This window comes from Haliotis asinina, chromosome 8 (assembly GCF_037392515.1).
Source record: "Haliotis asinina isolate JCU_RB_2024 chromosome 8, JCU_Hal_asi_v2, whole genome shotgun sequence".
Classification (NCBI taxonomy): domain Eukaryota; kingdom Metazoa; phylum Mollusca; class Gastropoda; order Lepetellida; family Haliotidae; genus Haliotis; species Haliotis asinina.
Genome location: NC_090287.1, coordinates 13,401,727 through 13,429,333, shown reverse-complemented (window position 1 = coordinate 13,429,333; position 27,607 = coordinate 13,401,727). Strand labels below are relative to the sequence as shown.

The following is a 27,607-nucleotide window of genomic DNA, read 5'->3' as shown; positions in this document are numbered from 1 at the left end:
AATGTAGTCGTTTATCGCGCATGGCTGAAGAAACTGTTTAAGCGCTCTCACGTTCTGTAATAAGCTTCGTATTGGATGCGCACTGGAAGCAAGTATTTTGAAGGAGGACAACGGGATTCCAGCTTCGGTTGCATATACAGAAATCTTCATCATTTTAATGTTGATATTTGCCATTTTTACTCAGCGGACCGTCGTGGTTATTCCAATTTCATGTCATGTGTTGTAAAACCATTACAACCAAAATCTCGATGATCAAATGGCTTTCAAGATAATATTTTTTGCCATGGGTTTACTTGAAAACTTTGGACTGGAAATCGTTTCATTGTAATTGTTTTATATACCGGTTTATATATTCAAAATAAGCTCCAGGCTACCAATTCTGTTGCTATTTTAATCGTACCATAAACTCGTGGGACATTGTTCATATCATTGACCACCAGACCCTACTGGGTTTTTTTTGTAGGTTTTGACGGTGAAATCTAAACAGGGTTTGTTAAGCGATCACATCATTTAACCTTTTCTGGCAACAGGAGCTTTTCTCGACAAGAAGACAGTATGGTTAAATGTAATTCGTTTAGTGTGATAAACTCTATATAAGATAATACGCTGGCGTATCCGTTGTATGATGCGCGGAATCTGTGACGCGTTCTAATCGTTTCCTCGTCTCGCTGAGAGTGAGCTCTAGTAAATACTCACAGTAGAGTAAAATCCAAACAGGGTTCGCCTACATCTCCAAAGTGAAGTAACACTGTATTCAAACCCGAACCCCGGCACTCAACTACACACTCTAGTCAGCACTACTGCAGCCGTATCAAAGTTGAATGCCCAAATTATGTTTGGACCAGAAAACCAGTGGTTGATAATATGAAGCTCTCTCATTCAACAACCAGATTCATTTATTTCACTCCGCTCTTTGAAGTATTGATTTGTGGGATACTGTTATGTTCTGAATAAGACATGGGATTATACTACAGTAAAAGTTCTATGGGGCCAGAAGGAGTATCATCTGTTTGTGAGACTGCTATATCCGACAGATGGTTTGCTCTGGCATTTTACGTAATATAAAGTGTGATAATTCTCAATAATTGCTAGTACTTCCAAACATCATTCTTTATTATAAACGTCGAACACACAAATTATCGTCCAATTCATTACTATTATTATTGCAAATGTAACTAATATAGATGGTTAGCTGTCATCCTGGTAGTATTTAACACATATAATTAGTTGCGATCCATGTAGTACTTGAAGGTTCGCGGTGACAAGAATAGCGCCTTTCTAGACACGTTTTGTAAAGTTTCGCGAGTTTCTTGTAACCTCTGAATCGACGTGTGTGGGTTGCGGAAACAATCAAATCTATGTTCCAGTATAACTTCATCTTTTTGTCGTTATCATTATTCGCTAAAGCTGACTCCGCCGGATCCCTTTAGTCTGTTGTTTGTTAAACTCAAACACGTTTTTTACATCTTAACATGTTTGGAAATTGACAAAAAAGTTGACAATCGGGAAATATGGATCGGAAAATTCTTAATACCGAAAGTCAGATATTGCAACAATTACATTTTCGCTGCCGAACGTGTGTGTTTTTATTGGTGGTAGACGAATTATGTTACTTTGGGGGGTTTGTGTAAGATGAAATCTGGTCGGAAACTTCTTCAGGAAGTCTCTGGAGTTCCTTAATATCCAATCTAATACTGACTAACTTTTCCGCTTCAGTTGAGGTGATAATTAAGTTATTATCTCTAATGAAATTACATCGTAAGGAAAAAGGAGATAGTTGGAGAATTATGTCGAAAACGCCAGCGTGAATAGAATATATATATTTTACTTGGAACAAACCTGTCAAACTGGTGAAATTGGATTGGACATTTAACGCTCAAGAAATCGAAAGTCTGGCGCAATGGAAGTACTAACCCGGCGCTCAGCCACTCGTAAACACGGCTACCACGAGACATTAAGCAGGTTTTCTACATTAAAAGCCTAATTTGGCTAGATTATGTTATGGCTGTTATTATGAACCCATGAAGTGTAACACAGATATGTATTTCATGAACAAGCTGGCTGTGGTGGATGTTTGGAAGCGTTAACGCAACGCAGGAGAATGTTCAGTCCCTTTCCTATAAGTATTGAATGATAAAAAGTACAAGTTAATCACACAAACACTGCTCACACACTGTCCATAGAGACGTCGTGTCAATACGTAATGTGATTTACAGTCCAAACAGTTGTAGAATATACGAGCAAAGTCAAGCAAACACATCGGGAGCATCATGATTGAAAGGTGAAGCATTTTAATCCAATTACTGAGATAGTTGTAGCTCACCCGTTTGAATTCTTAAGGAACAAGTCAGCTTGAGGTACACAAGTGTGACAGATGTTGAAAAGATTACCAAGTTTTTTGTTCCATGAAAAGACGCCTTGTGTTGTTTGCAAATTAAACATTTCTTGTCCTGAGGATGAAAAGCATGAATCTGAGTTTCAGATATTTGAACGTCAGACTTCAGATATTTGAACGTCAGACATGGAATCAATGTATGTATGTATGTATGTATGTATGTATGTATGTATGTATGTATGTATGTATGTATGTATGTATGTATGTATGTATGTATGTATGTATGTATGTATGTATGTATGTATGTATGTATGTATGTATGTATGTATGTATGTATGTATGCAGTGAATCATAACAGTAGATGAGAGGGTGAAGTGATAAATGTCAAAGCTGGCGTTTTGAGATCAACAGTCTGCAGTCCCGTCATTATTTGTCCGACTCACGACGAGGCATACAGCTATGAGTATACAATAACGATTTAAGAAGTTCCACTCTTGTGAAGTCTGGCCAAGCTCGACCAACATGGTCAGTACCCCGTGACGTTAAGGCACCTGTCTGTCTGTCATGTCCGAGACATGTTCAGTGAATTGTCTGTACTAATTGCCGCCCATGCTCTGTAAGTTGTAGTGATAGAGATTATTCCATCCTACACCATGACCGATCCACGACCAAACCTGTCATGAGGTCTCAGATTTTAATAGTCTTGACGTTCATGTCAACGTCGCGAGACATGGCCACTGCCTATGAAGAAGGGCGAAATGAACCGACACACATTCGGAAACACGTGACTAGCGATGATGTGCCAACTGTTGACGTCGTCATATACACAATTGTCGTTGTGACAAGGTTGCATTACCCAGGGGTAATCGAGCTTGAAAATTAGCAGCATGTCAACGATTTCAAATCGTTTGCCTGTAATGCTATATCTGTAATGTTAACAGAAATAATAGTCCTTCCTCAAACTCAGAAATGACATTTTCACGTAAAACACACGTCTTTGTTTCACCGTGCAATCAATCAAGTGTGTTTTGGATGTCAGATTTACAGACCGAAATGCTCCTGTATAGGTCCTGCTGAACGCCAACACTTACCTTTGTTAGAAAACCTAACATCAGCTTTCACATTTCACTAATACTCGGGAAACCGTGTTTATAATTACAGAAAATATAGAAATGTTACCTCCTTGGGAATGACTGCTAATTTACATAGCAAAACTGTCTAGATCTTTAACATGGCGAAATGTTAAATGTTACAGGCAAATTGCAAGGAATATGCGTTGGTAATTAGCGGCCAGTTAACTCTTCCTCGTACGAAACGAAAGGCAGAGGGAAAGTTCACAGAAGACAGGAACCTCAGTTCCATCATGTGGCGCCTTATAAAGATGTATAGCTGTGTGTACGTACTAAATCAAGTATTCTTTTCCGATAAGCATCGGAACGACGACCAAGGATTGCTGATTTCTGCAGACAGGTCTCAGGGCGTTAATGCAATTAGAACAATTAAGCCCTGTAAAACCTGATTATGTGTTCCTTTGGCTCAGTGCGCCATCTTCGCGGATTCCTGAAATATGCGTGGTTTCTTTTATCTTGGAAATGTGGTTTTACATTTAGGTGTATTGTTAAAGCGCATGGCGTGATTATTCTCAATGCTTTGAGGAGTAGCAGTTGCATCTTTTGCCAAAGGCTTACATGGGCTGTCAATACAGTAACCGATTTGACGAGTTCTTGAAGCGTCTCCATTTGCAACATAAAGTCTCGCGTATACCGTCACGTAAGATGTTGAACTGGTGCGATAGGGCTAATTTCCGGTGAATATATATGTTGTCTTATAACATGTCAGGGTGGAAATACTGTAGTGAGTGAGCGAGTGAGTGAGTGAATTTGATGTATTGATCCTGTTTATAGTAGCAACTATACACACACGCACGCGCGCACACACACAAACAGACAGACAGACAGACAGACACACACACACACACACACACACACACACACACACACACACACACACACACACACACACACACACACACATATATATATATATATATATATATATATATATATATATATATATATATATATATACGACACCACCGCTTGTAAAATAAAGCATAAGCTACATAACACTTTTCACAGGACACCACTACTAAATGCAGAGTCGACAGTCTGTTCAATGAGTATATTTTTGAATTACTATTGACCACTAGGATAAGCGTATCCTGTGCCAATGGCACCCGTAAAACACATGCAAAGGCAGTGACTCAAAGGCACAAGTCACTGACCGTTGATTCCATAACGTCCAATGAAACGAAACGACATTTTTTCACTTAACTGGACGGAAATCAATATATCTTACAAATTTTTTTTGGTCTTTTAACTATTAAAGTAAAGTAAATGTAGACTTGTTCTATGTCTTTGAGGTTACTTCTACGTCTCAGATGCCTACAAACAAACCACTACAGCGTGATGCCTTGGCAAGGGGCGATGATGAGGCTGATGCATGCATCGCTGAATCCTGGTAGCTGAGGGATGCAAATGAACATGACGATCTAGGCAGCCGTAGACTACGATCCTGTGCCCCACCACGATGAAACCATATGAACTCAGTGAAGAACGGAAGCTTGTACTCATTGGTCACGTTCTTAATCTTCCAACTGACACACATTGCATTAAGACGCGGGGGATCTTATAATGAAGGGTCACTTTCTTAATCCTACAACCATCATATCCAGATAAAACAGAAAACAAACTCAGCGAGAGATTTCCTCTCATGGACGATTATTCGTGAAAACGAACAATTTCACTGTGGTTAGTTCATGTTTTATTTAGTCGAAGACGTTCCTTGTATTCCAGGCAATTATGTGGTGGAAACACTGATTAGTCAAATGCCTTTGTACACGGTTGGTGGAACATTTCCCACATAAAACGACACTACAATAATGGTTGAAAAGCGGCAAAGACGTTAAATGAAACCAACCATTGCATGTTTCAACCTTCTTACACATATTGAAGCTATGAATTAAGAGCTGATATTCCTTCAAAGTTAAACGCACAGGAAGGTCTCTCTTAACAATTGAAGCTTGAAAGCGCTTGTTCGGATGTGCTTCAGCAAGAACAGTATTACGATGTATGCAACTTGCATACATTTAGTTTGTTTAGCCATACATGTATGGTTTACATTGATTTACATCTTACATTTCCGTAAGATAAGCATTTAGAAAGTTTAAAAGTGATATTGTTGTGACAGCTTCAATTATACTTTTCATCTGACTAACTCTAAACTGTTCCTTCAAAATCATATTTCATCATTGGGTAGTGCATTTGTTTTTTAATGCAAAGTGACAAGCTATCACCACATTAATCACCGCATGATGAAATCTTACAGTAACCTTGTACGATCCATCGCGAAATGTCATTTCGGTGTATTGTCTTTAACAGAGAAAGCGCCTACCGTTATTGAAAACTGTATTCTTCATTGATTACAATGTAAAATAAACAAAAACAAAAACAAACCAGTTGAATACATTTACAGTTTTCCAATGAGGATGTTATGTATGACAGACGAGAAATCTCCTCTCTCTCTCTCCGGTATCGCATAAGGTGGTTAGCAGACTACCGGGTTTGCTTGTCACGATGAACAGCAGGGTTCGATACCCGACCCGAGTATAATGTATGACACTATTTATGGTGTCAGGCGGGATATTGTTGGAATGTCCCTAAAACGGCGTGTTTACACACTCAAATATCGTATTTGCAAATATAATCCAATATCTCTATTTAAACGTCTCTTTGATGATGAGAGAGAAAAAGCAAAACCACAATTACACATTATGATAATAATGATACAAAATAACGTCAGTGGAATAAAATCCAGTTTTGACTTTTCTACATAAAGAATCCATTTCACCATGCTCAATCTCTGCATTTTTGTTATTTGGGAAAATGATGTACTCTCAGATCCAAAAGGGCTACTCACCCAAAACTGCATTATAAAGCAGTGGGAGGTCTTAACAAAATAGTCCGTCAATGCCATAATTCTTAAAACAAAAAAAATGTCACCCTGTCTGTTATCAGTTGGTATCACTCTAATTGACTGTCGTCATTTATTCGAAATTCTTGTTCAGTCCAATATATCGATATATATTTGTGTTGAAGATGTATTCAGCTGAATGATTTACTGAACTCGTTGAATGTTCAACGTCTATTGCAATTCATACAGGCAATTACGAGTTGACAAATCTCATAAAAGTTCCAGATCTAAATGATATCACGGGTTGCCTACCTTGGGCACGCCAGAATCAAGGGTCCGAAAACCAGCTGATTCCGATTATGTTTCTTGGCATGTCAGTGCCAGACACGTGCTCGTTGCTTTCCACAAAGTGGTAAATGTCTGACACGTGTTCTCTTGAAATGTCCTACAGCGCTGAAAGACGTGATATTGTGGGAAAACTTATCAAACCGACATTGAACACCACTCTTTCACTCACACATACACACTCTAAGTCTAAACAGAGCGTGATATGAAAGCTGAAAATATACATTTCTTGACAAACTGCCAATTACATATGAAAAGGTTGTGGTCATTTAATGATTTCACATTCATCTTTACCCCAATAGACTGAAATATACATGTACTTATCGTATTCAAAACTATACTTTTTATGAAAAAAATATCATATTTGGAGATACATTTATTTACAAAACCTAACAATTGTTAATTTGCCAGATCTTTCTACATTTGAGTAGGGCATCTATTTGTTTTCAGTCTCTATGGTATTGAGACATGACATGCCTGTAGCTTTAATGACCGAATCGCTTTGTATGATTACGTTAGGTTAACGGTTGATAATATGCGTACGAAGCCATCCGTGACACATGAATCACACGGAGACACCACATATGAATTCTACTATATAACATTAGAATAGGTAATACGGTATATCTTTTATGCACTTGCGTGAAAATAGCGGCATGTTCTGATTAAGTATCACACACATGCATACGACAACAGCCAGGTTCTGACTCGGCATTAGATAAAATGTCACAAAACTGCAAACCGTTGTGTCCCGCCGAGAACCATTTTAATCTACAACAAAATGTCTGTGTCAAAGAGACCTTTCTGCCTTTGAACCCCACACTGATCATGCAGTACCAGCTGCCTCGCCATTTATATTACATTTCAATTTCTCTAAACGTTTTCTGACAACTTTCAGAAATTGGATATAATATGGAAAAAAATCTTCAGCTAAAACCATTTATTTTTTGCATTTTCATTCAAAGGTTTGCATTAACCATGTTTTGACCTGTTTTGATTTTCGGAAGAAGTTAATCACAATGAATAAATGTGTTTTATGTAAAAGCTTTATAAGATGTGACACACAAACGTGACATTATCGTGACATTTTGTGACACCACTCTTCGTTGACAACAAGGTTCGTTTGATGTTATCGATCGTTGCAACAGTATAATGAAATATGACGTTTACATCACAGGTGTGGGAAATGAACGTCAGCTGTATAATGTGCAATATCATTCGTATCAAATTACTGCCTTTGATCGACATAAAAAGGGTTCCCGTTTCCAATTAACGTCAGTGTGATGTTACATTTAACTCATTGGAAAATGTTATATTTCAGTTTTATGTCACACTTGTCAATATTTGGACAAGCCTATATCAGGCTTCAGGGGTATTTTCACTCATTTAATTAATTTGAAAGGCGGTTTCGCAATATTTAGTTATAAAATTTTACGAAAGTCGAATTTCAGTAGTGTGTTGAAAGCATGCCATATATAACACTTTATGTACATGTTACATTTGTTATTTATCTTCTCAAATAGCAGTAATTTAGATTCATTTCATGGTTGATATATATTATGTTTATAAATTATGCATTATCCCTTACCATTGGAAATATACAATGCAAAAGTATGACATTCTAGTATGTCATTGCATTGCAGGTCACGCATGGCTCAATGACTAGCTTTAGTAAAATTGATAATAAATATTCGCCATCGTTTCTTTGTTTATTTGTTCGCAAGGTGTTCAACGCCAGCTGTAATATTCCGGACAATATACAGCGAGGTGTGAGTGCGTCTGGACCCTACAATCCAGTGATTGTTGGATGAGCAACAATCCACGATGCCGGGTACGAGGTCCGCGCGATGAACCGAGTGTCCGAGCCTGACACGAGAACTACTGAGTCAGCGCTCAGAACAGCATAGGTTGGTAGGATCTACATTCTTCAAGGTTCACACAGTGCCATTATATATGGATTATTTTTTTTTTCTTTACACAATAAATCATAAAAGTGAAGTAACTTGACATATTTTAAGATCTATCTGACACGTTAATACCGAAGATATTGATTCGAAATACACGAAGAAACTTTGCTGCTAAGAACGTCAGAAATACAAACATCAGACGGCGTTTTCGGTGTTCGCTAAAGCTTCTTTAAGTACAACAACCATTATCTGTTGAAGACAATGAATGCCGTGATCTCACATACCTGCAACATCAGCTATATGAATACACTGACGCGGGTATTTACATCAATCATGCATCATCAGATACCGCATGGCAATACCTACTACAGACCATAATCCATTATTTACTGTTTCAGTTGTCCCAAGAGAAGGGGGTCGTAGCGTGCACCTTGCAACACGCCTATACCATCCTCTCAAGCAACATATGCTAGTTACAGGAATACACCTCGGTGGATTATCTTTAATAAACAAACGCTCATAACTCTTGGAGAAAGGGCCGATGTTATTTGAAACATTCCTGTCTGTTCGTGATAAGCAATATCGCTTGTCCATAGTTACGCATAAAATTCCATATCCTTCTGTAAATAAGAGCACGTCTTGCATTATACGAGTAATCACTGGCTGCTTGTGTTTACTAGCGGACGAGCACCACGTCTGTAGACATGCTGGCCTGATGGGGAACGGTTGGTGATGGTGATGGATTAATGTTTATGAATCTGCTTCAGCATCATGTGGCGTGCTGCCCCAAAAACGATAGAGCTGGCGGCTGTTTGTAACAGACATGCTGAAGTACGTTCAGATTAGCATCATACTCTGATCAAATTCCTAGTTTGGGAAGCCTTTTGTACTCTCGTTTAACATATTAAATCGGATAAATTCTATCGTGTTGGCATTTATTAAATTCATTTTCGACTTATTAAAATACATAACAGTGGGAAGTTTCCATGACATGCATAGACTTGGACTAGTCTCTAAGGTAAAAATTAATAGTTTCAATAATAATTTTAAAGAATAAGGAACTGACTGGGGTCCTTCGCATATCTAGACTTGCCTCCTCGAGGGATAGAAGTTAAAACTCAGATCTCCTGACGCAAGATGCTAAAATAATGTCTGGAAACAATTGGTGCATTCAGGAATGCAGTTTACTTCCAACAACTTAACACATTCTGTATATGTTAAACTCATACTTATAAGAATTTGATCACTTTAACAACCCAATGTGTCCATGTGAAACATGCTTGCACTCGTGTAGTAATTATCGCCCGGTAAACATAACAGGCGTTTCGTATTTAATTCCAATATATACAAACACAAACCAATAAACGAGCTGTGATGCTTATATTTATAGCTCACTACTGCACGCTGTGACTTTTAGGTAATCATTGTGGCAACTTGGGATCCTGGTTGTCTAGTTGTACAAGTTGTAGCTTCTCAACATAGAAATGTTATTCTTGGATCATACAACTACCGTCAATACACACGTGTCCTCCCAGGATTTGGAGCAGTCTAATTGGCCATATTCTAAATAGTTATGAAGGTTGATGGATATGTTCTTATAGTATATGAAGTAACTATGACGTATAAAAGTATTGAAATGACCGTTTTGTCGCTGTGATTGTAATAAATAGCCATTTTATGTTTATTGGGACCATTTCGATTTTGTCATAGACGTAATTCGCAGTTAAGTCTAGTATTGTAAAAGGAACCATCTTTGAATGCAATCAATGAGTTATCTTGTCCAAAATCGAATATTACCGCATCACCGTGATTATGGAATATTACTGTTTGCAGCGTCAAAATATACACACAAACTACGATTTTAAACAACAGACATTACCCTTTTGATCATGTTATGTATCTTATCCTTTTTTACAAACTGCATTGCAATAAAATAGCCAAGATAAATTATGTATTCTTTAAAACTGATTATATAAAGAGTAACTATATGAAGTGTCCATTTCACATTTTAATAATTATGCTTTTCAGTGTACAATATCTGTATCTATACATGTTACTGAAACATATCTCTGAATTATGACTGGTATAACACGGCGAACGCTGTCTGTGACCTACTGAGATCAAAGGTTAGAGTTTAATTCCACATTAAGAACCACATGGCATGGAAATGTGATATTCTCTCATGATAACTTGTCACTGAGGCTAAAGGAAATAGGGATAGATTTACAGTTAATATACAAAGTAGAAGGATAGATTTCCATCTTAGCGAGCGTTGAACGAATCTTAAGATGTATGTCTCGGTATGCAAATCGCAAAAACAAACTAATTGACATATGAAGATATCTATGACAATTTTAAACTGTAACGTCGATTACATGTACGGTTATACACATTTGGGTATTCCGGTATATACGGTTGATTTGCAGACTCATTCAGAGTAGAGATAAACACACGACAAATAATTACCTCTACACCATCACGACAAGGAAATCATACACGCGTGTTGCGATTAACAGACGGACAATTGACGAAGCGATTACGCGTACCACGACATGTCAATTTGGTCATTATGGCTATAATGGGCAAATAATTGCTTCGATTAATAAGCAACTCTGCTACAATTGGAACTATAAATTACATCATCATTACGACGACTGCATGTGAATCTGAGTTAAAGTGACATATGTCATCAATGACAACAGATCAATAATTACACAGGTAAACACGCGAATGGCATGACTTACCTGTATATTGTAGCACTCGTCCTTACACACAAAGTGTTCATGTGCTTGAGTCACGACCAAGAATGACAGAATGAACGGTAAAGCCGACTGGTCATTGAAGAAACTGACCATGGTTGGGCTACTATAGCTTATCCAGTCTCACATCCTCGCTTCATACAGCGAGGCGAACAACCAACATCTGTTCCAGGCTATGAACTTCACTTCATCCCGGCATCGCGCTTGGGTGAGAAAAAAAGCAGGAACTATTTTTAGAATCTCCTCCTCTCTTTGTGTGTCTCTGGAAATTATTCAAGACGTTTGTATGCTTTAGTGCTTCAAGAAATACCAATACACTCTCACAATCCCTTGCTCCGTCGACGCTCACTCTGGCCAACTGGAACAGTTAGTGTTTCAGAAATAAGAAGCTCAATATTGCCTCGCGACGGCCTGTCCACGCGACCCACGCGGATGTTAACGTAATTACATATCCCTTTAAATATGATCAGAGGATGTTCTTGGTGCACAGACCTAATTATTTCACTGAACCCAGTGTCAAGTTTCCGTTAGCCGCGCGAGCGATTATTGAGAATGTTTAAATGTTCGGAAAATCACTGGCGCTATTTGAAGTCGCTCCCATCTCGAGAGTAGAACGATTGAAATTAAAGGTGAGCTTAGGTCTGTCTGTATGCTGTAATTAATTGGCTTTTTAGAGCACGTGACTTGAGGTTAGATCTTCCACGGCATGGGTGTGATAAAGAAGTTTTTATGTGTCGCCAAAATAGAACGATGGAAGGAGATTTAAGAGGCAAGACAGAGTTCCTGCGACCCCACGTTCGAGTTCTAGCCTTAATCAGCTGAGAGGACTACAATATCCGACTGTCACGATAGTCACTTTAGTCTTTAGCTCTCTCTGAGTGGTTACTTTCGTTTCTAATATGTGGCATCATGTTGTTAGCACGCCTCACTAATCCAGGCCGCAGTGTTTTGAGTAATTATTTGATTTCACGATTTATTGACGTGTTGATTGGGATTATTCTAACAGTGAACAGATCGATAGAGCACGGGAAGTGAATGGTGTGTGCTGGGGATGTTATCATGGGGTTATAAGTTAGTAGGATTAGAGCAGTTCATGATCAATATACTCTATGTATTGTCGCATAACGAGTGAATTAAGTTTAATGCCGCTTTTAGCAATATTCCAGAGAGCTCAAGGTAGAGGACGCCAGAAATGAGCTTCATACCTTCCTTCTATCCGGTGAATCGAACCTTGGTGAACGTCATGAGGAGCGAACGCTTCACCCACTTGGCTACCCAATGGGGCTCGTCGTATTATACGCCGGAAACTGTTTCATGAAATGTTGTGGTACTCTCTATGTAAAATCACAGTGCAAAGCTAGATTACATATATCATTGCAAAACCAGGCATAAATAACATAACATGGTTGTTTTACGTCTACCGTAAAGCTGTATATAATACCTGTGTACGTTTTTGTCGATTTCAAAGCATAATCACATTGCCACAACCGAAAACAAATCATACGTAGGACATTAAGTCATATTAATGTATTGGGACAGTTCCCTGTATTTTCCCTTTGTATTCAAACAGGTGAGGGTCAATAAAAAACATGTTATCTGTTTTTTAGATGGACACGGAAGAGAACCAGACTCAACAGCTTTTTGCAAATTCAGAATAACTGTATCAGTTAAGAACGGTTAATGTAGAGTGTTTTGCAACAGTTGGTAACTAAAGTGACAATGTCAGCCGGGAGATATGTTGTAAAATGGATCTGTCATGTAATGAATATAAGACTTTTAAAGCTGAAACCTGAACCTAAACCTGAACCATTTCAACACAAACAATAATTACAGAACAAATATGAATGTACAATCATACATCCTCAGCCTGAAGGAAAGTTGTTAAATGACGAATTACGACCATCCAACGGGGGATGATCAGTGTTGTCAAGCCTCAGTACTAGTATTTGATGAGCTTGTTCATCTACTGTTACTGCTACCGCTACCGGGAGTTGAGGAGACATGGCATTTATTACACAAACTAATTAGTTTAAATTATATATACTTGATCCTTTACAGATATCTCGCTGCGTAATTCATCTCCATGCAGAATTATTTCATCATATTTTATAACATGTTGATGGACACCGCCTCATCTTTTTCAATATGATGACCATTCCAGAGAACCAATATGCTTGGTTATCTGATTAGTCGGTGTACGTATATCTCATGAAGGGGTAGTATAACATTATTGAAAAAGGTAACCAGAGTTGTGGCTTGAAATTTCCATGAGTACTCACGGGTTTGGCTAGATCTTATATTTGTAGGTTTATGTCTCTGATTTGTAAATTCCTTATTAAAATGTTAAACGTTGTTTTGTTTGATTATACAAAAAAGTATAAGCAACTTAACAATTCTGTATTTGCTTTTTTCACTTTTTCTTATTTTTGTCTGTATGTCTCATGCAATGCGGTATTTGTTCACTGCCTTATATAGGATCCGGTAAACATTCTCGCTGGTTATTTATGTGCTTCTAACCGGAATGACACATGACCTTTCATCACGTTGGCATAGCAACCATAAAATCTAAACTCACCGGCATGATCTATTTAGAATTGGGTTACACCTATCAGATGTTTCAAAGAGTGATTCAGTTAAACATCTGAAGAGACAGGTTGCTGCAGTGTCTTCATCATTGGCAAGGTGATAGGATCTACCTTTGGCATTTTATAGCTGTCTACCTGAGTAGGGATGTACATAAAGTATGGGTGAATTAAATACTAAAACGGGTTGTAGGAGACAGGGTCTGTGTGGAGATACTAGTATTTCTCCAACTGAATATTATTGCAGCCCGTAAATGATCGAAGTTGGGAGGAACGGTTGCATTTTAGTGTATAGTTAACGAGGCGTAGTATGATGACACATGGTCTTATCACATCTCCAGATGAGCATGTTTGTCCATTCTCGTCTTGGAACCCATGAGGATCCGGGTTAAAACTGATATTCGGTAATTATGCTTGTCGTAAGAGGCGCCTAACGGGATCGGGTGATCAGACTCACTGACTTGGCTGACACATGTCATCGTAAACCAGATGTGTAGATCGATGTTCATGCTGTTGATCATTGCATTGTCTGGTCCAGACTTGATTTTTTTACAGACCGGAACTCACTCACTATGGTAAACAACTCAGTGATTGTCGGTTGTAAGTATTTATGTGGCTGATTGTGTCATTGTGCACATGCGGCAAGGAGTGTTGATGCTGTTAACCACTAGTTCTGCTGGTCAAGGTTCGATTATTCGCAGGACGTCGTTACGTAACAGGACGTCTGAAGGCTGCGACACTTGATGTCTTGCTGTTGGGCATACTGTATTTCCTCTAAATGGTGCCCCAACGTATGTCAGTGGATACTTAAAGATGATAACAATACTCACCATAATGATAACACAAATAATGATACGGTAACAAAGAGCACAACTGTGTAGGAACGAAGCACCGTATTTGTAGCACATACGTACGAGCAATGATGTACACCTGAAAATTCATTTTCAGCCCTGTGGTGTGAATACGACTTTCAACAGCCAAACTACTATCTCATACAACGATACCGTATGTTACTGTTTGCTATGTTTCCAAATCCGCTGATGCATTTACTTGATCCGAAAGGTTTTTGTAATCGAATTCGTACTATTAACCTGTATATCCTCCCATTTGTAGGGCACGCATCCACCAGAGGGCATTCAGTAACGTATTCTCACCAAGTATTATAAAGTCATGTGGCAAGTCTCACAAAGCTTTTAGCAAACTTCCGACAATATCACAGTTGGGGACGCCAGATATGGACTTCACCAGTTGTACCCATGTGGGGAATCGAACCCGGGTCTTCGGTGCGATGAGGGAACTCCTTAACCACAAGCCTACCCACATCGCCCATTCTACTCCGCGACCAGACAAATGCTCACGTGACACATATATATCTACGCTATATTAGAAACATGTGCAACAGATTCATGATGATGGATTTATATAATATCGATAATAAAAGTAGTATAGAAGTTTAGCATGTGTTTATCATGATAACGCAAAATACCTAGTAACAATATTATCAGCAAATGATGTACTGCAGTGGAACAATAAATCCTTTATACCTAAGGTCGGAAAACACCCAAGGCAATGTGTTTCATTAACTGATTGTCCTCAAAGTGTTTAAGCTATCAGTTCTCCATTAAGGTTATTGAACGTGTTTGTGTTCCGTAGCCATGGTGTCATTATCTGATCAAAACCTGTCAAACTCTTTTCAGTTGTTAGCATATCAATCCATGATTGCTAATGGTTTGTTTTCAGAGTGGATACGGTTGGGTGGGATTGTGAAGAAGAGAGTGATTTGGGCAGATTGAACTGTATATTACTTAATGATATTGGTTTAATGTGGAAGTCAGGTCAAAGTATGCGTCCCTGTCTCCTTGCAATTATGTTTCTGTCTCTCGTAAATACGTGCTTAACTCCCAGTCCATAAACCTTTACATGAAAATGCCCTAACGTCCGGACCAAATGGGCATTAGGTGACTGGGCTCTGCCCCATGGCGTGGCATCGGAAACCCGCTGACGGGGTTCATGCGATGAGTTACTGATTTCCATGCATCGAGGTCGATCTCAGATAACTTCACGATTGTCCCCTTACTACCCGAAATAGTGAGTGAGTGAGTTTAGTTTTACGCCGCAGTCAGCAATTTAGCAGCGGTCCGTAAATAAGGATTCTCTGCGCCAGAGAATCCAATGATCAACAGCATGAACACCGTTCTGGGCATGAGTTACTGAGGATCAGTTGAACCTCCCCTCTTCAGTTCGTCTTAATTCTGACCTGGGCCCAACGGATAAGTAAGAAGGAGCTGTGAGGAGCAAAACTATGATGGAGGCAAACGGTTTCAAGCTCCCAGGTTTCAGGAGAAGTACTTACCATAATAGCAGGCAACATGTCAGGGTGTTCCTGTCACATTTTATGGAATGAACAAAGATTTCACAACTCTGGGCTGCAAGACTCATGATCAGAAACGTCATACGTTCATCAGCTCTCGTGATAATCTACATTTTGAAGAAGCAACCTTTTGGTGATATGTCAACACAACATCACCCAGTAACTAGCAGTCACCAAAGTGAGGAAACATCCAATTTCTGCTCCTGCAAAGAAGGTAAGAAGTTCTAACAGCTGTTAAGAAGATGGTGCCGGTTTCCTTCTGTACAGAATGCCAACTGGAGGACTACATTCTTGAATGTCAGACCATTAATTTCCGTCGTTGAAAACCACGTCGTTGAAAACCAAAGCTGTGTTGCTCCTTTATACACGAATACGCTGCAGCATAGAACAGTATGACGCATTGAGCATTCTCCTTAGTCACAAGAGAGATTTCCGAAACTAGAAGAAAGAATTTTGTGGCATGATGCAAATGATGGTGACGTCAATTATACTGCAGATGAAGTGTTTTAGCACAGGGAACGTCCAATGTGATCCAAACGATTGGACACCGATGGCTGAAGGGTGGTCTTCGATGCCAGAAACTGTTCATTTTCTTGTTCAATCTAATACAGTAGTTATCAAAATATACTACTACTTGATTTACTCAAGTCTTTAATGAGTTGCCAGTCGACTCAACTTGAGATGTACTTCGCAAGGGCAGGTGCAGACTTCGGAATCTATTCCAATCAGAAGGGGAATATTTCAGGGGGACTCCTTTAGTCCTTTGCTTTTTTGTCTGTCTCTACATCCTTTGAGTTTTCTGCTCAATAGGGAGGAGGGTTACCATCCCGGACCTCCTCAGCACAGATCCCCAACACCTCTAACCCATCTCCTCTACATGGATGACACCGAGCTCCTTGCCAAAGGAGATACCAATTTGAAAGAACAGGTTCTCCTTGTCGAGTCCTTTTCTAATGATATTGGCGTGACATTTAGACTCGACAAATGTAATACTCTTCATTTGAAACGGGCGAGGCAACTAATGATGGATCGGTCTGGTTACGAGGGGGAGGAGTTATTGAGCGTCTTTTGGAAGATCAGGCCTACACCTATCTTGGAATGCAAGTTCGAGACAAGCTCCAGAATTGGACAAAACAAGACACCCAGAGTCTTGACCGCCTGACCAGAAGGATCATGTCTGATAACAGAGCACACCAGATTCGTTCCTCTCTTAGTCGTTTATATATGCCAGTCAATCTGGAGGTCGGGGTTTGATTAATGTGGAGGCTCTTCATGATAGAATTTTATTGTGTACTTTTGCACACATTTATTTGTCAGATGATCCTCTGGTGATGCATGTCAAGACTCACAATGAAAGCAGGGAATTCCACAGTTATTTTAAGCGTGCTAAGGTTGTTGGATACAATCTGAAATTTAAAGTTGATTTTGTTGACGGCGATGTACTGCTGGACGGTACAGCGATGGGAGTAAACCAGGTGAAGTCCTTTACCAAGTCTGCCCAGAGTCAGTCCTTTGTGGAGAAGATGTCTGAGAAGCCATGGTATCGTGTGTATATGTAATGTGTGGAACAGAACAGCAATCCAACCGAGTCCTTCGCCTGGATGAAGTCGGCTGGTCTCAAATGTGAAACTGAGGGCTTCCTTTTTGCAGTTCAGGACTAGTCACTTCCCACTCGCAATCGTCAGTATGTGATTCTTAAAGAAAATATCAATATGAAATGTCCAATATGAGACTGCCCAACACCTTGTCAGTGGATGTCCTTGGCACAAACAGCATCTCTTAAAAGCCACGATGGCATGGCTCGCTGCTTTTACTATCATCGACGCCATGCCTGTGGCTTTGACGACGAGGCCCATCCATGGTACGACCCTGAACATGTCCAAGGCGTCCTGGAAAATGATGCTTTCAAACTTCTCTGGAATATACAGTCTGAGACGAATTCCAACCAACAAACCTGATCTTGTCCTTTTTGACAAAGCCAATGAAATTTTTTATATCATTGAATTTTCTGTCCCTTTTGACAGCAACGTGATTGGCAAGATTCAGGAAGAGCATGATAAATATGCGGACCTCGCCTCTCGCTTGTATCCCAAGTACACGGTCGTCAGGCTCCCCATTGTTCTCGGTGCCCTTGGTTTGGTACCTCCTGATCTCTTGGCGCAGATCAGAAGAGTGCCCGGGTTCTCCGCCGGGATCACAGCCCTTCTGACAATCTGGGTAATGCAGAAGGATGCAGTGTTGGGGAGCTTTCATATTCTCTGGAAGGTTCTTGGTGGGTTCGACTGGGCAGTGTTTCCTGGTAGAAGTCCCACTCACTGTCTGGGCTGCGTGTAGAGGGGTCGAGGGCCCTGAGCTGATGATGAGCTTTACCAGCCTGACTGTGCCAGGATCACCCAAACCCCCTCTGCTGCATTTCAGTCTCAATCTGTAAAAACAATAGTAATACGACGCTACGTACGTTACTATCCTAAGTCATAGGACACCATCGTACTTTCAAATACTATTTCAACTCCCTGGGATCTTACGGCTATGTTGCCTGTAATGCACAATCAACTAAACACTCACATTGCCAGCAGATCCTCTCGGGTACCCATTTTATCACTGGGGGAACTGTGACAATGTGCATCTTATCCAAAGATACTACGCAAATGAGCCCACCTCGGGACCAGAACCTAGGTGCCTCCACCAAGGTTTGAACCCGGGCCTCTAGTGTGATAGGTAGACGCCTTACCACCGCGTCCTTGCGTTTCAGTAGTGGAAAGGTCCATAGGATTGTACTACCCTGTAGTACTTTCCAGAACTCCGTCTAAATGTAGAACATGTCTGTATATAGCACACCACTGCTCCTTAATGACATCCACTTAATCACTGTTGTACATACACTTGGAACACTGTTACACAATGAGTTACACTGTCAGATAACCACAAACTTCGTCATAGTTAGCCCCATAGTTTATTACGTACCTCTCACCCACAATCACATGTACAGACATTCCCAAGTCTTCGTTTCACATTTACGAGGTGTCTTTCCGTCGGTGACATTGACATTTTCTGGTTCAAGTTCTTTATCACAGTCTGTTCTTCAGTTTCCATAATTTTTGCATTTTCCTGTCTGTATTATCTATGTCAAATTCTTTAGGAATTCTTGAAAACGGATAACTTGATCTTATGTCTAAACATTATTTGTTTCTGGAATGGGTTGAAACCTCACATTACACAAAACATCCTCAATGAGGCTTAGATGTTTCCGATTGGAGTAGGAGAAACCATGGAAGCTAGTTTCATGAATGTCTGCATGTCTTCTGATTACATCTTGTTCGGCTTCTTCTGTGATGTACACTGTATAGTATGCTTGTCCAGGGGTGCTTGTAGATTATGCATGCTTCCCATCAAATGTTTAGACCCACTTAAAACACACACTCGCTATATGTTATGCTTATGTATATGGTTGCATCGAAGATTGATTTCTCCACTAATTTTGGGGAACCAACTGCAAAGATTATGCAGATGAATTGCACGAGGATCATGCATCACATCACATCACGTGTAAGTATCGTGCGCGTGAACAGCTACGTTTTGGTGTAAAGTTTTGTTAAGAATTCGCCAATTTTCTCTGATTTTCATCATTTATCGAACTCAAGACAATATTCTTTTCAACGTTAAGAATTTTACAATACATCAGTTTAGGTGTACACAGTGCCTTTCAGCTGTATGGAATATTTTGCAAAATCTAGTGGTGTAGAACCGTTGACTGAAGTAAGTGGCTACATGTACACAATTGAGTCTAAACTTTGGATGGGAAATATATATATAATTATATATTATAAATCATTCTGATTGATTACTTTTGGGAGAAATCGAGATGGTGAAACACTCACACACACACACACACACACACACACACACACACACACACACACACACACACATATATATATATATATATATATATATGGCGAGTACTGTATATATATGTGTGTGTGTTTCACCATCTTGTTTTCTCCCAAACGTAATCAATCACAATGATTTAATTAGATAATCTTTGAGTGAGCCCACACGTATCTATACGTTCTTGAAATCAAGTAGGCACCTCTCCATCAAGAAAGGAACAAAGAGCACGTGGTACGTTTATGTCGAGGATAAAAACGATTAGCACTTTCAGACAGTGTCGTCGGTAGCGCAAATGAAAACCTAGAGAAAAAGGTCCCCAGACAAATAGCTATTGACAAACATAAAAACACCTTAAAAGAAATACTGAACATGTTTCCTCAGAGAAAAACATGAATGACAGGCTTCTTAAGCTTGCCATCATTTTAATTATTTAAACATATTTAACACGTTGCAAAGCGGTGCCTTTGATCAATATCCCAAAGTGTAGGTGACATGCTGTCAGTCAAAACTGTCACTTCTCGTGAAATTCTTCTCAATTATTTAGACATGTAAAATAACGTTATTATTAAGTTAAGCATCGTGTCTTTTTTAGCATCGACCGAATGTTTTGTATAGTACACTAAACGCTGTGTCATTTTCGTGTCGACAGTGTTTAAGCACTCTTCTTAAAGTCAATACAGATTGTGAATTAGAAATATCGATTGATACTTTCAACAGCCTCTTCAGAGGAAAAGCACAACCGTCTTTGAATTGCAATTGAAACATGTCTTTTTTCTATTCCAATGCGTTTGAAGATATTACCGTTTTATAAACAAAATGAACTTTCTGTGTTTGTGTCCAAATATTAACGTCTTTCCAAAGAAATCATATTTCAAGTGTAATACACAAAAACACAAGCTTAGTCATTAATTTTCTATTCGCAGACCCGTTGGCGAGTACTTTCATTTCAATCTACATGATTCCTTACATCAAAGAGACTGGCGTGTTAAGTAGTCTTACGGTTGTCAGAACTAATTTATGGAAGTATGTGTTATGTACATGTATAAGTAAGTAGGAAACACGGATATGTCGAGTACTGAATGGTATGGATTGCTCACAGTCACTTTGCTGTACATGACCGTGTGGTCTGGTTCACCATGTTGGGAAATGTCATCAATTAATTTTACTTTTTAGTGCTAAATTTGCTACAGAAGCTTCGAATTTATGGCTGATTGAGAGAGGTAACTTACTGACATGTAATACTTGTTTGTCTGTTATTAAACGCCGCCGCACTATAATCGCCACTATGAGTTCCGTTCTATGACGTGTGTGAACCATGTCGTTGAGGCTGATCACCCGATACCGTTAGGGCAACAATGGTTGCTGGTGGCCATTTCTAACCAAGATCATCACGGGATCTATCTGACATGACATAAAACATATACTAGTGACCCGTAATGACGGCCAAAATCACATAATGATACTCAGTGGCAATTCATGACATATAATGAATATATTTAGACCACGCATGAAGACCTTTACCGTCCTTTGCCAACAAAAAAACCCGGGATATCCTCATGTTGATATTTGTATGAACAACACAATCTCTTGCTTTCCACAAATGGATCTTAGCATAAGTCCGTCGTATTTCTCATAGCTTGTATGCAAGACTGTCTTAGTGCTTAGGTCATTGTTGAAACGAAGACAACAAATAACTTCGGTTACGCCGAGAATTTGTCAGATAGCTTCGTTGAAGGAGATCCTAAAATGTAGCTGATTTAATCACACGTATCTTAATGAGAAGACATGCAGTCACAGCACATTCGTAGACGGGGACTTAATATACTGGTATATGTATTTGTGACATACCGGTGTAGGCGATGTCTTTGACATAAACATGTGTGCACGTCACTCCAATTACATCAGAGCCAACATATAGGCAAGCATGGTCCTCGTGATTTACGTGGAACCACTGTTTCACATTGCAACACTTGATCAGAGATTTTCTTGAAACGAACATGAATCGCCTAGACCGTGATCAGTCATGCCAACTTGCACGCGGAGCAAAATGAGCATGTCATGGAAGCATTGCATCAAAATGCACAACTTAAGTTATTATGCCAATAGTTTTATTCATATGGAAAGTTTTATTTCATATGAATAATTTACAGCGAAAGTTCCATCGGACATTAAATTCCTGAAGCTCTTCCATGCATGCTTTATGGGACTGCCTTAGAAGGTCTGCGGGAAATGTTAATTCTTGAGGAAATCAATAGTTTTTACACATTTCACATTTCTACTATGATTACGTACAAGTTTTGCCTGTAACAGCAGAACGCTTGCTACAGATGGCGTTATGTGATACTACCCGTGAAAATACGGGTAAGAATTGGTCTTTAGTTTCCGATGCTTGGCGAAAAAGGCGACTTAAGGGGTTAAGTGGAGTTGGTTAATCTATGGTATCTTAACCCAGTTTCGTAGATGTCTGCTCATGATGTCAGTCTCTGGAATGCCTGTTCCAGATATGCATTCATTCGTGACTAGACAAGCTAGAAAAGTGCTCAGTGCGGCGCTAAACAGACACAACGTTTCATGTAGAGCATAGCAGCCATGCACACACACTGGCAAGCGTCATCTTTTTCAGGTTTCTTGTTAAAGTGAGATCAGACCTGCAGTTGTTCTTAAACCCTTGTTAGGCATGGTCACGTAAGATCACGCTTTTTGTTCACATCTGAGCGCTGTCCTCAACACAACGTTAGCCTGTCACATACAAAGCCGGGGTTCAAACCCCTTATGGTCACTCTTTGTGAAGCACATTAATTAATATCCGGTATCTTACGCGGTAAATGTGCTGGAAAACGGCTAAAAACGCCGTGAAGCAATATTCAGTTATTAGTTTCATAAAGGCAAATAATCTGAAAAGAGTTGAATGTTACTCAAGGACTTGCATCATTCTGAGGTTTGATCACGTCGTTGCTTTTATCAGCGAGTTCAACTTATGTACATGTACAAAAGGTCCCGGGTAGAATAGGCCTTCAGCAAACCATGCTGGCCATAAATGGCGACTATGCTTGTCGAAAGAGGCGACTAACGGGATCGGGCGGTCAGGCTCACTGACTTGGTTGACACATGTCATCGGTTCCCAATTGCGCAGATCGATGCTCATGTTGTCGATCACTGGATTGTCTGGTCCAGACTCAATTATTTACAAACCGCTGCCAAGTAGCTGGAATATTGCTGAGTGCGGCGTAAAACTAAACTCACTCACTCACTATGTACATGTACACGAATTGAAATGGAATATCGTGCAGGGGTAGCATTTAAAACGTCTTTGACGACATCTACTGCTAAATATAATCTGACTGCCGATTCCAGCACGAATTGTAACCAGCTGATCAAAACTCAGTTATGCTGCTAATTGCCAGCATAATGAACATTTCTTGAAAAGGGTGCTTCCGGGGTTTTTTCCCATTAAACAACATTCCTTATAGTGGCATTGCTTGTTTCTCATCATAAATATGTGCATATCTTCATTAATGTATCATTGCAGTATTTCAGGATTGTGAAACCACTACAAAGCCCAACCATCACCTTTCCAACAAGTTGCTCAGTTGTTTTTCACTATATATTCGGTCAACAAGCATGGGATTATAGTTTAATTGGGTGTCAGTCTGAAGCGAAATGAAAACAGGAAACTGTTAACCCATGGCTGAGATTAAGCAGATATCCTCTGTTCAAAATGCAACTCATCCTGTTGCACCCCTGATCTCAATGCATAAAACTCCTGCAGATTTCAAGTCACGAAGTTTAATCAGCTAAAGACTCCTTTATACCAGGAATACCACATTTGATTGTTTTATTATAACAAGACCTGACTTTGGTGACAATTCCTAGGGAAATTTCAGTTGTCAACATTTTAATGTCTTAAAACACTTTGAAACGGACCACTTTCCAACTCAGCTCTCCTGACGTCTAAACAACTGCAACGATCGATTCATTTCACCTTAGGCTTCCTTTGCTGGCAAACGATTTTCTGCTGCACGTGCACATTCAACCCTCGATGCAAAAGTTGTCAGATTTCGACCGACACGAGCTGATATTGGACGGAGCAGGTGCGTGCAGGTGATTTTCAACTTCCGTGCGAAAATAACAGGAACACCACGAGACCTTATTCGACAAATCAGAATAAATTTCATGAAAACTGAAGTTGTGGGTACACACGACAGTCCAAACATGTGTTGGGGACTAAGTTGCAAATGTGAACACATAGACTCATGTTTGGCACTTCTGTCTTAAGTGCAACCTTGACGTTTACCTTGATTCATGCTGAAAGGAACACCTCCATGCTGTAATGGTTCGAGCATCCACCCGGAGAGCTAAAAGTCGCGGGTTCTGTCCTCGGCGTCCTTAGACCAAAAGACGGTAAATTATGGTACTTGTTGGTCCCTGTACGACACCCGGCATTAATGACTGGTAAAAAGAAATACTGGTCGCGCCGGAGTCAGTGTAATGTGTCTGAGTGAGGTACTCATGCTTAACTGCGGCATGGTATCTCAATGAGCTGGCACTATAAAACCAGCTTAAATCTGGGCTAGTACAAGCAGCCACACAGACATGAGCATAAGAGTGACATATTCTCAAGTGCGACGATAAACCCCATTTTGCCTCACCTCATTGAGGACTTAGACTTGTGATAACCTGGGTTACATGAAAGCTTTTTGTCGTCATAAAGTTGATGGGGTATAAAATCGGCGTAAATTATGCTGTAAGGCGCGGCCGAACCTACGAAGCCTATCCTCAAAGTGGCTATATTAACAGAAGTGTCTAACCACGCCATTGTACGATTTCGACCATAATGTAACTGAAAGTATTACTGTTACATTGTCAGAAATTCGCGCGATACGCATTTTGTCTGTCAGGTCAAACTACTTAAATGCATTGGACGTAATACTAGTTACTGACGCATTTGGAAATGACCTCCACATACATGTGCCAACCTTACAAACGTTTTCAAATTGTAAGCTATACTAAGCCCTTACATGTAGTCTTGATCAGGTTTGCTCACGCTTGTTGGAAGAGGCGACTATCGGGATTGGCATCGCTGAATTGGTGGATGCATGTCGTAATATCCTATGTTCTTGGATAAACTGCTCATGATGGCAATCACTGGATTGTCTGGCCCAGTCTCAGTGCGGCGTATAAACAAACAAATAAACAAACCTTCGGGCAAGTCGTTTGACGCTCTTGAAAACATCGTAGGAAAGGCTTGTCCGACCGTACCTCAAACATTGTGAAATCATTACACCAAAGTTTTTGCGCTACAGTGATACTGCTCGAGAAAGGTGACTCTGGGAAACATGAAGTCATCCATCTTGTGTCCATCCATCATGCAGTCTTGTGGATAGTTTTTGTCACAGTGAATCTCTAAGAACAGATCTAACACGTGGACAGGATGGAGCGGTACCGCTGGTTTCTTATATGACAAGCTAAACACGTATTTCAGCAGACAGGAAATCGTTCTTTTTCCCCTTTATTGAATCAAGTACAGTGAAAAGCATTAGATGACTGATATAACACGTTTTCTGAGGTACTCTTTCCGAAAGCTAAAGTCAGTCATATGAAGATACCGTTGTCATTGGTCTCCATTGCCCATGTTTGTCCTAAAAAGCGACCAACGTGATCGGGTGGTCAGGCTCGCTGACTTGGTGGACACACGTCACCGTATACCATTTGCGTAGATCGATGCTCATGCTGTCACTGGATTGTTTTGTCCAGATTTGAATATTAATTTACAGACCGCTGCCATATATCTGGAATATTGCAGAGTGTGGCGTTAAACAACAACCAATCACCAATGTCCTAATTGCATTATTTCGCCGACCCAAGCTGGCTTCAGATTCGAAAGAAAGAAATGCATAAATCAATTACTGGGGAGCATAGCTGGTGCCATTGTGAATGCCTACTTCTTGCTCTAATTACCCCTGTATTTTCTAAAGAAAACGAGGAAGTCCAACGTTTATGTACACTCAAAACCTAAAATAATGATACATGATGAAAATTAATTGTGCCTCACGTTGTCACGTCGATCGATTGTTTGCGGACAAGTAATTGTGCTTCAAGTACCAAGTTTACGTTTAACCGCCACTATTCCCGTGTCAGCTTGAGTTCAAATGTTCAATGACACAGCATGGTACGTTTGGGCACTGCTATCGTATGAAATATACAACTAAGTGAACATTTCCTATAGCAGGCCAGTGTTATTAATACATTGCAATGTCGAGTGGGTACATATGTCCCTAATTGAACGTGTAAAGTGTGAAGCTATTCATCTATTAATGGTGTCATATCGGGTGTGGCACACGCGTTTGTAGTGAGGTCAAATTCCATTTGAACCAAAATGTCACAGTGACTTATTAACCCAGACCAACAGATAATGAATATTTATGTCGTAAATCCCCTCCTGGGGCTATCAGTTAAACTACGCATTACGATGGCGTTGGCCAACAATTATGTAGTACTACTTTACCTTACAAAGAATAATATCATGTTTGAAGTATACTTTATGTCTCCCGATGATAATTCCGATTTAGAAATAGTTCCGAGGGAAATATGACCTGAGAAGCAACTATGTGGTTCAGAGGGTCATGTAATATGACGATATCACAATATCAAACTCGATTTTGTGTGAGTGAGTTGGGTTTTAAGCAGATTTTAGCAATAAGCAATGCTTTAACCACTAGGCGACCCCATTGATAATGTGTAGAGCGTCTTCATAAAGATGAGATGTGTTCAAATCCTTACTGACCCGTGAAGGTCCCGGGGTTGTATAGGCTTTCAGCAACCCATGCTTGCCATAAATGGCGACTATGCTTGTCGTAAGAGGCGACTAACGGAATCGGGTGGTCAGGCTCGCTGACTTGGTTGACACATGTCATCGGTTCCCACTTGCGCAGATTGTCCAGACTCGATTATTTACAGACCGCTGCCAAATAGCTGGAATATTCCGGAGTGAAGCGTAAAACTAAACTCACTCACTCACACACTCAAATCCTTACTTATAGATAATGGATGTTTTGTTAACAGACGTGTCATTCAACGGATCTTGGGCCAGGCAAGCCGGTGCTTAATGTTCTGAACACGCATTTCTTCTTGTTACAAAACCAGCTTAAACGGAAGCGACTCCTGGTGAACAATGATAGCTCACGTCTGTTATATCATATCGCAGCGTTCGCCGATCCGCTTGAAAATGTATCATCTCTATATTGTCAGCAACTATTTCACTTTATGATCTTGATCTGAGTATGAAAACTCTTTCCAGTTTCATCTCCGGACGTACAGTACCAGATCCCCTTGCCATCTGTGTAAGACTTGTGTAAGACTTGTGTAAGACTTGTGTAAGACTTGTGTAAGACTTGTGTTGACCTTTGACAATATTCGCTGATCAGCATGGTAATTTGACCAGCGTC

General features: G+C 39.9%; 1 protein-coding gene across 1 annotated transcript in view; it reads right to left on the bottom strand.

Annotated features, from left to right (window-relative positions):
- LOC137295069 (uncharacterized) overlaps nt 1–11,836 on the bottom strand; it is a 50,194-nt gene extending 38,358 nt beyond the window's left edge. The window contains exon 1 of the mRNA XM_067826339.1: nt 11,304–11,836. Coding sequence (XP_067682440.1) covers nt 11,304–11,414 — 111 coding nt within the window. The 5' untranslated portion in view covers nt 11,415–11,836. The remainder of the gene's footprint in view (nt 1–11,303) is intronic.
- Between the last annotated feature and the right edge of the window lie 15,771 nt (nt 11,837–27,607).